This window comes from Daktulosphaira vitifoliae, unplaced genomic scaffold, assembly GCF_025091365.1.
Source record: "Daktulosphaira vitifoliae isolate Bord-2020 unplaced genomic scaffold, ASM2509136v1 Scaffold_4, whole genome shotgun sequence".
NCBI lineage: Eukaryota > Metazoa > Arthropoda > Insecta > Hemiptera > Phylloxeridae > Daktulosphaira > Daktulosphaira vitifoliae.
This window is the reverse complement of record NW_026099575.1, coordinates 6,905,124-6,918,787: the sequence shown is the minus strand read 5'-3', so window position 1 is coordinate 6,918,787 and position 13,664 is coordinate 6,905,124. Positions and strand designations below refer to the sequence as shown.

The following is a 13,664-nucleotide window of genomic DNA, read 5'->3' as shown; positions in this document are numbered from 1 at the left end:
TTGAGCTAGACCGTGCTGTTACATTGATTTAAAACAAAATAATTTAGCGATAATATTAAGGTTGTACAAATGTTATCTTGAAAATTTATTTTTATTATGATTGTAAAAACTTTATTATGTATTAATACATAATAAAATTTACATTTTCCACACATTTCTTAGGTTTAATTGGAAGTTTAATTAATTAATAAAACATATTATTCGTGGAAAGCTTTAAAAAACAATCTAGAATAGAATAACCAGAAAATTGAATTTTTAGGAACTAAATGGGGTGGGGTGTGATGGTAAAGCCCCTTGTGATACTTTTTTCAGTTAAAATCGTGTAGACGAGAAAAATCCTCACGTTATTTCTTATCTTATTTATGTACAATTTTATAATTATTACTCTAATTTTTATAATCAAAAATTGTACTTCAAAATTTATTTTGAAAATTCAATTTTATATTAAAAAATTAAGCACAGTGAGAATGAGTATAGATGATCTCTAACAGTGAAATTACTGTCTAAAAAACTCTTCAATGAAAATCTGTAAATAGTGTTTAATTTTTAAAAGGAATTATTGAGTTGTTTCAAAAGCAATAAGAACTATTNAGTGTTTAATTTTTAAAAGGAATTATTGAGTTGTTTCAAAAGCAATAAGAACTATTTCCCTATTTATATCCTGATTACAAGTTTTTATGATTAATAAGTATAATACATGAATTCATACTTATAATAGTTATTAAATTTAGTATAACATTGATATTTAATAATCCAGTATTGTAATATTTACGGAGAAATTATTAGAGGTTATAATTTGTTGTATACAGAGTGATTATTTTAATATTAGCCACTCGAATTCTCTTAAAATAATAATTATAATAAGACAATTCTTTTTGGTATTTTTTCGATTTTAACAATACATATAAAATTTTATCTATACTGTGGTATTTTACTAGGTTCATAGAACTTTTTCATGGGTGGGAGTTTTTTACAAACCTGTTTGATCGAACTAATCGTACCTTTAATATGAAAATATTTCTCAATATTATTCTTATAATAACAACATACTAAAATTAGGGTGTAATTGAGAAGTGTTTTCTTTATACAATCAGCAATCAATGTTTAACTTGGTTACGAAGCAAAGAAGGTATTCATTTTATCATGATGTATTTATTTTTTTTGTGTGTGTGTGTCTGTCACTACTTTTTATCAACACTCACTGTTTCACTCAACGATATGTCAAAAGATCACAAATTGATTTTAGTCATACATTCTTAAAAATTGATAATATTTGCGTCTTCTTCGTTAAAAGTGGAATTCCCCAAAATATTACTATTTTTAAAATTAGTAAATTTCGAAATTTTTTAAACTTTTTTGCTTAAAACTGCCATAACATTTTTACAAAATAGAAAAATCAAAAAAAATTTTTTTTATAAATACCTTATTTATTTCCCTTAAGTATATTTTTGAGAATCGTTAACCTGCTTAAAGAGGGGATTCAAAATAGCAACTTTTACACGAAAAGTTAACTTTTGAATACTGTGTCTTTTAAACATATGTTAAATTAAAGCTTATATTAGGTACTATAAATTTAAAAAAAATTTGTATTCAACGACTTGCATTCTATTTGCAGATAACTGTCTTTAAAAAAATATATACTATTTTTGTGTTATAATGATCGATGTTATATTTTCAACATTAAATTAAAGAGTACTGTGCGTAGTGATAAAAATAACTGGCAGATAACAACTTTGTACCAGTATTTTAGAACTTAATAACTATTTATAGCACTGAAGGTAAGTGAAGCACAGAAGCTGCATTTTTATCTCTATATTATTTTCGACGTCAATATTCCTCCCTTCCAAGTACAAAAATGTTAATAAGTTCTGTAATATTAGTCCAACAATTGTTTTCGACCAGTTATTTTCTTAATTAGACTATTTTTTAATCTATAAGCTAGTTAAATATGTATGTCACCTTATAAAATAAAGTTGTTATACTTATAAGATATAAAAGATAAATAGTAAAAGTATATCAGATAAAAGAGTTATGTATGTATACACTATTTACAAAAAAAAAAAATGTATTAATGGTATAAATACAATTGATACAATGTATGTATCAATATGATGATACACATATTTTGAAATAAGTCATGGTAATTTAATGTTGAAAATGTAAAACGAATTTTCTTAGTATAATTATTATTTTAAGAGTAATGGTGTAATGACTATTTCTATGACATTGGTAAAATAAAAGAAAAATTGTACTACCCTCTCTAATCAAAATTAAAACTATGTCCAATTTTTTAAAAAAATACACCATTAAGGAATAATTTTTTTTTATGTATTACAGTAATTTTAGAGCCACGAGTGTATTTATCTTGGATGTTTCATAAATGTTATGGATTATATATATAAATAAATGTATAACTATTATAAAAATTTTAGGGAATTCAATGTTTAGTAATTATATAGATTTAATATTGTCAAGTTAATGTAAGATAACTATATTTCTTTTTTTATATTTTATTATATTGATATAAATTACATTAAAAAGAGTCAAAACCGCCCTTTTCTGAATTAATAAATTTATAGATGTAAAAATATATGCTTTATCTTATTTTTATACAATGAACAAGACATCAAAATAGTTACAATTTATGTTAAAGCTTCAAGTAAACACTTAATATAAAATAGATTTGTATACACAATTACAAGTTATTCAACTTTAGATTTATTAATCATATAATTTTTATATGAAAAAATAAAATAACAAAATTTTGTTTAACTTTAGTTTTATTTAAACTTATAAATGGTTTTGAAAAAACTAAAATTATAGCTTGTTTATAAAATTATTTAACTAAATATTAGATGGTAAATTCAAAACAATTTTTAATGGTACTAATACACTTTGTGGTTGTTTTGGCAAGGTTGCAACATGTGGAATTGTGTCTAAATATGTGAAATTCATAACAAATCCCACCTGAACATTAGCTTTTATTTCTTCATTATCAGGGATTTGAATTTCAAATTTCAAAGCGACCTTATTTCCTTTTCTCCAAGAGATATATTTTGGGTCATCAATATCAATATTTACTTCATTTGTATCATCATACTCGGCTGTATCATCTCTGGCAGCAATTTTAATTTCGCCTTTAGGAATGACAATATCATTTATTAGGCTTAAATTTATATTGATTGGTTCGGGTAATTTTTTTGGTGGTATTTGATCATCATTTTCAAGTCGCCTGGTTTCTTTCACCTCATTTATATNTTCACCTCATTAATAGTTGACAAATTTAATTTTTCAAAGCTCACAACTGTTAAAGTTTGAGCAGGATTACACAATTTTAAAATTAATTGACTCACTTTTCCTGGTTGTAAAGGATCACATTTAATCACTTTTATCTCAGGAACATGATAATAAGCTAAGTGTTTTATTTTAAATTTCACAGCATTATATTCCGGTTTTACAACATTATGTTCACAAACTCTACAACGAAGTGAATGTTTTACATGAAGATGTTTACGTATAGGATATAGATTATCAATATTTTCATCTTGAAAATCTGGAGTTGCAAATCGTTGTTCTAAAGTAGAAATATTCTTAAAATCTATATCAGCTTCAAAAATATCATTTGGAAGTTCAGGGACATCTTCTACAGCTTCAGCTAAACTAAGCTGAGGTGTATTGATTGTATTCCCATCTAATGGAAAATTTGGTAAACCAGCACGTTTCCTTGCCATCATAGCATTCAAACCAAATTTTTCCAAAAAATGCATATAATTACGCCCATAGTTTTTGGTACTCTTTTTTTGCTTATCAAAAATTTCTTTTAATGTCAACGATTTATAGTAATTTATGAGTTCGGTAATTCGAGCTTCATTTGGATTTTTGTAAATAGGCCAATTACCTGATGAGGTTGGTTGATCCGGAACAATAGGTTCATGTGATCGCCAATTACAGAATAGACAAAGTAAATAATACAATTTCTGAGGGGGTTTTTTTGGATCTGTTTGACGAGAATAAGATCTTGTTGAAAGAGTATTAAAACATCTTGGGCATTCTAAACAAGAAGCACAACGATTCTTTTTATGCTTAGCTTCAGTAGAAGAAAGATTTTCAAAACAATGTGGACAAAATGTAGTATCTATTTCATGACTTACACAATAATCACATCGCAATGTTAAACAATGACGACAAAAAAATAAATCGGGTAATATTTTCAATAAACCACAAGTGCAAAAGGACATAACAGTCTTTTGAACCATATAAGCTGCCATACTTGATTCTTAGGAATTTCTAAAAATTATAACAAAAAAAATATTAAAAATTTTCTTAATTGACTAATATAATCATACAGATAATATAATCAAAATTAATTATACCTAGATAATCCACCATGCTTTCATTGGTTAACTCCCTAGTACATCACATACGAATACCTAAATGTATTCATATGTCTACTATTTGGGAAACCAAAATAATAATCAAAAAATGTAGGGAATCAAAACCTACCATTTTAAACTTATGAAAATATCTAATCCCTACAGATCATTTTTTACATCCTTCTATTTCCCAAGCATAACATGCCACAAATGGTAATGACCCTCTTTCACATGTTAAAAAGTCAAAAATGGTTCTTGTTTAAGCCAATGACGGATATTTCTGGGTTTCAACAGAAAATATACATCACCAATGAGGAAATCACAAGAAAAATGTGTTGGTTCCCTAAATCAAATCCGGTACCCTGTGCGCCAAAACATATATTTCAACCTACTAGGAACAGGCTGACTCCTATTATATTTCTACAGATTATTAAGTTAGTTTATTATATTTTTGATTGCATACAATACAGTAATAAAAAATAAAATAACCAGTTAAATAAGTTTATCATATATTTACATGTATTTATTGACATTAAATAAATTCAGTATGTTTTAAATAAAACGTCAGTCTTTCTTTTATTCCTTATTGTTTAATTAAAAAAATAATGAAATAAGATTATTACACGTAAACAATATTTAACGTAAAAAATCATTATAATTAATATATGAATTTATATATATATATATATATGAAAACATACATTACTATTTCGTTTTTTGAATTTATATTAAACTTTTTTCTTTAAAAACCATAATAATTTGAGATAATAAAGTTAAAGAATAAGTAAAACCGATTCAGTTGTAGTTATCAATTATTTAATTTATTATCGTGTTTAGAATAGACAATTACAGTCATAGGCTTATACATCTAGACGGAACATTCGATTTGATAACGCATATGAAGTAGGCGGAGTATAATCCGAGGACAGTAGTGATACCACAATGGGTTTTCTCTAAATAACTATTCTCGGACTCGATCTTCTATTTTACTCTTGTAAAAATAAAATATGCAATATCTCTCTAATTTCAACGACCGCACTTGCAGTTCTCCAGGATAATGTTATGTCGCGACGTAGAAGTCTATGATGGTTACAGTGCATGCAACATAAGTTATGAAAAATAAAGTAATTTTTTTAAAGGGATGTGTTTGAAATAAACTTCAAGGAGTATTGAAAATATGCACAGGAGATTTTACGTCTAACAGGTCCAAACGCAGCTACTCGAACGTTCTAGAATTTAGTTTGCCTACTCATTCGATCAAACGTATGGACGGTCTTTCTTTATTCGTTTTGGTTACCCAAGAGTTGTTCTTTGTACAAATTGGATAGCGCGTGTTGTTTCGCATCACACAAAGAAAGCAAAAATTCTCAATATCTCGGTGTATTATTTAGTCGATTGTTGAAATCTTAAAATATTATCGGGACATTGGAAGTAAGTAAATCTTTCCTGTATTTGCTTATTAATATAGATTCAAAGTTACATCATGCTATAACCATCAAGGGTGTCTCGTTAGGAATCTTACAGCCGCATTACAACAGCTGACCCTTAATGCACATGAATTTTTCTCAATCGATATTGGTATTTTCTTTTAGACATAATTTTTAGTATTTTAGAAATTCGCCATTTTGTTAATTATTATTTATGGATTATTTATATGTTTACAATTTTATTCTTTTTAGTAACTTGTTAATTATAATTAAGAGTTAAACTTGTAATGATCGTATTTTTTTGGGATTTTAAACATCCAACTTATTTTTACATGTTATATAGTTAGTATTTTTGTGTTTAACAATTAATGTACTATTTCATTAAACTATGAATTGAGAGGTTAGAATTACTCTTTACTCACGATGTTAGATTGATTAGCATTGGTTTATATATTCAAACAGTAGTCTTAAAAAATATAAATTTNCTATGCTATATTATTTATTTAAACTTACATGGACTACTAATAATATATTTATATTAATTACTTAATGGATATTAAATTATAATTTATTTATAAATGTTATGCATATCTAATAATTAATATATAATAGTAATTAAAAAAAATATTTTTAAATTATTTATTTTAAGTAGTGCTGAACCAAATATTTAATGAAAATATACCTATTTTTATAACATTATATTTTGTGAAGTGTAATTCATAAACTCAAAATTCCCTAATAATTGTCGTATGTTTAGCTTCAATGCGAAACGGGAAAAGTATTAATTTTACCATGATGTATTTATTTTTTACTATCTGTTAATATAAAAAAATAATAACATGTATTTAAAATTGTAACCTTAATTTAGCATATGCTTAAATAATCAATTTATATGAAACAAAGTTAGCGTATTTAGTTTAATCAAGTAATAGTTAAATTCATTATTTGTTATTGATAGTTCAAACAAATATCTCAAGCTTATGAAGTTCTTTCTACACCTGAAAAGCGACGTTTATATGATCAAGGTGGAGAACAAGCTCTTAAAGAAGGTGGAGTTGGCAACTCCTTCTCTTCACCTATGGATCTATTTGACATGTTCTTTGGTCAGTTTGGTGGATCTGGTCATAGTGGTCGTGGTCGCCGTGGTCCTCAAAAAGGCAAAGATGTTGTACACCAGCTAAGTGTTTCTCTTGAAGACCTATATAATGGATGTGTGCGAAAATTAGCTCTAGAAAAAAATGTTATTTGTGATAAATGTGAAGGTAGAGGTGGAAAAAAGGGAGCTGTAGAATCATGTCCCGGTTGTCAAGGTAGTGGCATTCAAGTTCAAATTCATCAGTTGGGACCAGGAATGATCCAACAAGTGCAATCTATGTGTAGTGAATGTCGTGGACAGGGTGAACGCATAAACCCTAAAGATAGATGTCGGACATGCAATGGCAAAAAAGTGAGATTTTTTTTTGAGATAGCCATTAAATTTTCATATATTTTATATTAGTGAATAAATAATATATGTACATTTAAAATATTTAGGTTAATCGTGAACGAAAAATTTTGGAAGTTAATGTTGATAAAGGTATGGTAGATGGACAAAAAATTACTTTTAGTGGTGAAGGTGATCAAGAACCTAGTCTTGAACCTGGTGACATAATTATTGTATTGGATGAACGAGAACATCGTGTATACAAGTAAGCTCTACTTTGATATTTAAATTATCACCAAGTAAATAAATAATTATTAAACTACTTATAATTTAACCTTACATTATTTTCAAAAACGCTGTAAAATCCTTTTGAGTATGATTTGTTTGTTGCATTAATTATTTATTATCTGTTATATTAATTATTAATTAAATTAATGGAAACTTAATTTTTAAAATATTAAAATTCTAGGAGAAATGGTAGTGATCTTGTTCTCCGAATGGAGATAGAATTAGTTGAAGCTTTATGTGGATTCCAAAAAGTCATTAAAACTTTAGATGATCGTTCCTTGGTTGTTACTGCTATTCCAGGTAAATTTTTATTTATGATAGTATTTTTTATAATTTACTATTGTAAAAATTTTAATTTTGTAAACATCAAAATAGGTGAAGTTTTGAAACATGGTGATGTTAAGTGTATTATGAATGAAGGTATGCCTCAGTATAAAAATCCATTTGAGAAAGGACGTATGATAGTACAGTTTTTGGTTAATTTTCCTGATAAATTGCCTATTCAAAAAATTACTCAACTTGAATCTTGTCTTCCAGCTCGGTACGTATATTAAGTATTACTATTAATATCAGGGCTAGGAACTGAAATAATATTGGTTTCTTTAAATATTGTTACCATATTTAAGAAGTGGACAACTATCAAATTTTTTTTTTTTTAGGAATTTGTTATATTATTTTTTGTAAAAGCCCAATTTAGTTTAAAGTCGTTTTTAAAATTATAACCCAACTTAATATTTGACCTTGTAAAATTTAAAAAATTAAATTAACCAATATATTTTTATCACTTATTAAACTTTTCTGAAGTCAAATTTTTAGTTCAATTGAGCTTTCATAATAAATTTAATTTCTATAATCATATATTTTAAGGTGTCTGGGTACAGACTTTTAGTCAAAAATACGTAGTTTTCTATGTTTAAACTAATGATTTTTAAACAGTAGTTGTTATATTTGACATGCTTGTGTGCGTTATCCGGAGCAGCCTTTTTATGGCCCATAGTTGTGTAAGACAATACGGACTGTCTAAAAATGGTTACAAATTAATATACACTTGATATAACACCTGTATATATGATATTTGATTATTTGCTTTTATCTAATGACTCACAAAGTTACCACTGCATAGTATGAAAACAATTTGTATTGTTATTTTCCAATATTTAAGTTTCGCTAACGTATTGGGTAATTGTAAGATAATATTGCTGTCAAAGAAAAAAAGAATAAAAATAATGTATTAATATTGAATAACTGGTGCCTAATAAAAATATCTGGTAAAGGTACACGTAATATAAAAATAACTTTTGATTCACTTTCTTAGCTTTGATAGAAAAATGAGAAGGTATTAATTTTATTATGATATGTTTTTTGTTTGTGTCTGTTCAGATCTATTCATATCTGTACCTACTAGGCTGTTATTCAACAATATGTTAAAAGATCAAAAAATATATTTTGTTTATATATTCAGCACAAAAGTTTTAATAATTTCCCTTTAAATCTGTCACAATAATGTGTTTTCTTTAGGCACAAAAACATTTGTAAATTGCTTGATCATAAAATATATGAATTTCTTACATTAATTATAAACGTAAATTTTAAACTTCATCTGATAAAAAAAAGTAAATCACTTTTTATATAAAGCTGATTTGACTTCAGCAATGATGAGATAGATAACCTTTATTTAGTATAATATGAGATGCTTGGAATGCAAAAGGTATAAGTGATATTTAAAAAAATATATGATTTAGGTGCACAGTTGGACTGAAAATTAATAGTTCTTATTAGTAAGTATGGTTATTAACATAATTGTAAAACAATAAAGTATGGAACAAAATGTGGCCACTTTTAAAATAGTTCCTTATGGATTTTTCATTATTAACAGAGATAATCGACTCTTATTTTAATAAAATACTTCCCATAAGAACAACTTGTAAAACATAAACATTATATGTGTAATTGTATGGTGCAAATACTTTTTTAATTCAAATTAAAGTTTTTCGATAATTTTATAACTTCAAAATAATCAATGTGTGAATGTCATGATTTGACGTAGTCTTTACTTGAGGTATTTAATTATTCATACTCATTAAAAATATATCATTTNGAAGTTTCATTAATCGAGATGGATCCAGAGTATGAATCTAGAAGACGTGAAAGACGTGAAGCATACAATGATGAAGATGGCCCAACCAGAAATGTACAATGCGCATCTCACTAACATTCTTTATTACTTACCAATCCATGTCTTACAGTATCCCAGTTTATTCTTTACCAAGCGAATACAATTTATTTAACGTGTAATAAATACTAGATATTTATTCTATATATTAAAATACAATTCTACTTTTTTTTAACCAAAAGTTGAAGGATTCAGTCTATACTTTCTGTTTGCCAATTAATATATTAGTGCACATCATTTTTAGTGTTCCTTGTTTTTTACTTAAAAAAATGATTTTCATTTTAAACTTTTTTTATTATTATTATTAATAGTAATAATACCTTTTATTTCTCTGCATCCCGTTTTTAAACTTCCAGAAGTATATTACATATGTATGAACCATTCGTATGTAAAAATTAATTTAGTGTTTATAATTGCTTATGTCTATGATAAAACATTTGTACTTTGTTGAACAAATTATATCTGTGATAATAATCAGACACAATAGTAGTATTCAAACTAAGAAAAAATCCACTTTATTATTATTCCTATTGACTTTATATTGCTAATTGTTTTAATATCATCTAATGAAAATAATTCTGTTATGAAATGTTCATAGTTCTTATTAAAGTACTCTAAATTATTTCAAACTAATCACAGTTGCGTAACTGTACATTAAAGAATTCATTTCATGTGATCATAAAATGAATAGTTGTAGCTTTATTAAAATTATTTTAATTTATTTTATTTTGCTACCTTTTTGAAGCATATGTTATTATTAAAGTTGCTGTATAATAATGAAAAATTTCCTGTTAAAATGATCATTTCCTCAGAAAATAGTGTGTTGGAATTTTGATAATAGTAATGTCTTGCTGCATTAAGGAAGTTCCTTCAGTAGTAATAAGACCATAAATATAACTCAGTTGGACAGTTTGATTGGTATTTTAAAGGTTAAGGCAATGCTAAAATAAAGTGATTATCAAAGGTAAATTTAAAAATTTAATATTTCTATAAACAATGAAAAAATTGAGCAATTTTAAGTTCTTAAATCGAATTTGGATTTGAATATTATAATGGTAGTTTTTGGAAAATTAATATAATAAAAATGTGAATATTTATTTTTTTATACAATTAATTTATATTTGCTGAAAAATTATAGTTAATTTTAAACTGCAGATAATTGTTTGTAATGGCAACCTTTCAATAATTTCTGGAGGTGGGTCCTTTAAGAATAAAATTTACTTGGATGATGTATCAATCTTACCTTGCGTACTTAATAATGTGATATTGGTGTGTGGATCTCCTCCATAAATCTGTCACTAATAGTGTAATCTTGTTATATTTAAAAGTTACAATTTTTTTTGTTTACAATTAGTGTTATTTTAAAAAAAAACTAGCACAGTGGGATCGTGGGCATAGTTGGGACAAGTATAAATTTTATCAGACAATGATTAAAATTATTATCATAAGAAACGCTTCAATATAAGTCTGAAGATAGAGTTTAATTTTAAGGAATTAGTGGATTATTCTAAAGGCAAAATGAACTCCAATTTTTTGTTCAACTCATTGCAAATAGAAGATAAGTCGTCATGACAAATTTTTCTTTTTAATTTATAGTACATAACAAGCTTTTATTTAAGATATGTTTAAGGACGCCGTATTTCTGGAACATTTTACAAATGTTAGGTTGAAAACATTAAATTTTGTGAAAGAGTTACTATTTTGAATCCTCCTGTGGACAAGTAAAGAGTCAGTTTTCAAGAAAATTATGTAAAATAACATGAAAATACCTAAGGTTTCTAAATAAAAAAAAAAGTTATTTTGATACGTTCATTTTTCAAAAAGTTATGACAGTTTTAAGAAAACTAAATGTCAGAATTTACCGATTTGAAAAAAATTTTGTAGATTTACTCTATTTATAGGGAATTAGGGAATTTTTTTCACTTTTTAAAGGTAATGTCTTCAACTACATTCATTCATGATATTCAAAATATCATTAGTGATATTTTGACGTATTTATGAAAGAAATCGGTCCAGTGAAAGCTAAAAAAAAATGGCGACAGACAAAAAAAAAAGAATAAAATTAATACCTCGAAATTAATTCGCATCGAAGCTAAAATAAATCGGTTCTGTATGATTTGTTAATTTTTTTAGACATGAACCTTATTTTGTGAATAATTATGGACGAAATTTGTGGAATCTAATTTCTTAAAAATATATGAAATAGCATTCAGTATCTTTTGATAAATTTATATTTTCTTTCATAAGGTAATTTATCTTTCATACAGATTTCAAAATTATAATTTTCACTTTAAAATAAAAATATTTACTCTCATGCCCCTAATATAAAAAATGACTAAGCAAAATTCATACTCAAGCATCTCGTAATCTCACCACATTTGATATAAAGAAGATGAAATCATAAAATTTGTTCTAAACTAAGATAAATTTGCTTGTTATATATAGAATAATACTTTTTAAGTAAAAATAAATTTTATTATTATCTCGATACTAATAGAAATAATGTTTTTAAATTTAATACAACTTGATCAGATTTATCATAAGTTATGAGTTCTGAATCCTTTCTAAAATGTAAAAGAAATATATCATATAAATTTGAATTTATCTACAATATAGATGTTAATATATTAATTTTTATGAACAAGCCGATTTTGTTCACATTTTTTAATTAGTCATTTACATCAATTTTTTATTTTTGAAACTGTAATAGAACTAAATGACTCCTTTATATTATAACAATTTTTTATTGAAAACACAATATTACCAAATAATTAACATACATTTTTATGACCAATTCCATACTATAAAATCTAATTAAATATAATAAATATGTAAATTAAAAAAAATTTTTTTAAATTATCATTCATGTATAGCATCAATCATTGCTCTTAAATGTTGTGGATCAACATCTGGATATATACCATGACCTAAATTAGCAATATACCTTTGTTTTGTAAATTTTAATTTCATATCATGAACCATCTCTTTTATTTGATTTGGTGATCCATACAAAGCACAAGGGTCCAAATTCCCTTGTAACGTGACATTATCACCAACAATTTGTCTTGCTTGAATTGGATCAATAGTCCAATCTAAACCAATAACTTCATAACCAAAACTCGACAGTTCTCTCAATGCATAATGACCACCTTTAGCAAACACGATCATAGGTACACTTTGATCTTTTAATTCATTTTTTATTCCTGTACAAATAGCTGATAAGTATGGACCACTAAACCTATCATCAAATATAATTATTTTATTTCTTTACAACAGAATGTTGCTTTGCACAAACCTATTAAAAAGTTCTAAATTTAAATACTCTGCATTAGATTCAAAAATTTGTAGCATTTGAGCGCCAGCTTTGACTTGTTCTACCATATATTTTATAATAACATCAGTTAGTTTTTGAAGTAGTTGTTTACTTTCTTCTGGATACTTATAGAGCCATTTCTTTGATTTGGACATTGTTTTAGATCCTCCTCCTTCTATCATATAACACATTAATGTCCAAGGAGCTCCACTAAATCCTATTAAAGGTACCTATAAATTAGTTAAGGAAAATAAATATATCAAGTTATTGGTCAATTACTTGACTTACTTGACCATTAAGTCTATGCCTCGTAAGAGTAATGGCTTCAAAAACATATCCCAATTCACTGTGTACATCAACATTTTCTTTTAGTTTAGCTAGATCACATGGTTCCTTTAAAGGGTCAGATATGACTGGACCCACACTAGGCTGCATTTCTACATCCATTCCTAATGCTTGGACAATTACTAAAATATCACTGAATATAATGGAAGCATCTAAATTAAATCTTTTTATAGGTTGAAGGGTAACCTCACAAGCCAGTTCAGGTGTCCGGCAAATTGTAAAAAAATCATGACGCGACCGTAACTCTCTAAACTCGGGAAGATAACGTCCAGCTTGCCGCATTACCCATATGGGAATCCTATCTACTTCTTCACCTCTAGCA

At 26.2% G+C, this 13,664-nt stretch overlaps 3 protein-coding genes across 4 annotated transcripts in view; 1 reads left to right on the top strand and 2 right to left on the bottom strand.

Moving 5' to 3' along the window:
- Nucleotides 1-2,789: 2,789 nt before the first annotated feature.
- Nucleotides 2,790-5,030, bottom strand: LOC126906255 (dynactin subunit 4-like). The gene is given in 3 exon segments (XM_050686673.1): nt 2,790-3,270; nt 3,273-4,287; nt 4,891-5,030. Coding segments are annotated over 2 exon segments (1,422 nt in total). The 5' UTR covers nt 4,269-4,287; nt 4,891-5,030; the 3' UTR covers nt 2,790-2,844.
- A 1,705-nt stretch (nt 5,031-6,735) lies between these two features.
- Nucleotides 6,736-13,664, top strand: part of LOC126906254 (dnaJ homolog subfamily A member 1) — a 9,025-nt gene continuing 2,096 nt past the window's right edge. Inside the window, exons 1-4 of the mRNA XM_050686672.1 lie at nt 6,736-7,247; nt 7,334-7,488; nt 7,693-7,811; nt 7,887-8,052. Of these exons, the coding sequence (XP_050542629.1) occupies nt 6,879-7,247; nt 7,334-7,488; nt 7,693-7,811; nt 7,887-8,052 (809 nt within the window). The 5' untranslated portion in view covers nt 6,736-6,878. The remainder of the gene's footprint in view (nt 7,248-7,333; nt 7,489-7,692; nt 7,812-7,886; nt 8,053-13,664) is intronic.
- LOC126906252 (uroporphyrinogen decarboxylase) overlaps nt 12,409-13,664 on the bottom strand; it is a 7,314-nt gene continuing 6,058 nt past the window's right edge. The window contains exons 2-3 of one of the 2 annotated variants that reach the window (XM_050686670.1): nt 12,980-13,227; nt 12,409-12,922 (exon numbers count right to left, since the gene is read on the bottom strand). In XM_050686670.1, the coding sequence (XP_050542627.1) occupies nt 12,544-12,922; nt 12,980-13,227 (627 nt within the window). In that variant the 3' untranslated portion in view covers nt 12,409-12,543. The remainder of the gene's footprint in view (nt 12,923-12,979; nt 13,228-13,664) is intronic. The other variant, XM_050686671.1, reaches the window with a different exon arrangement.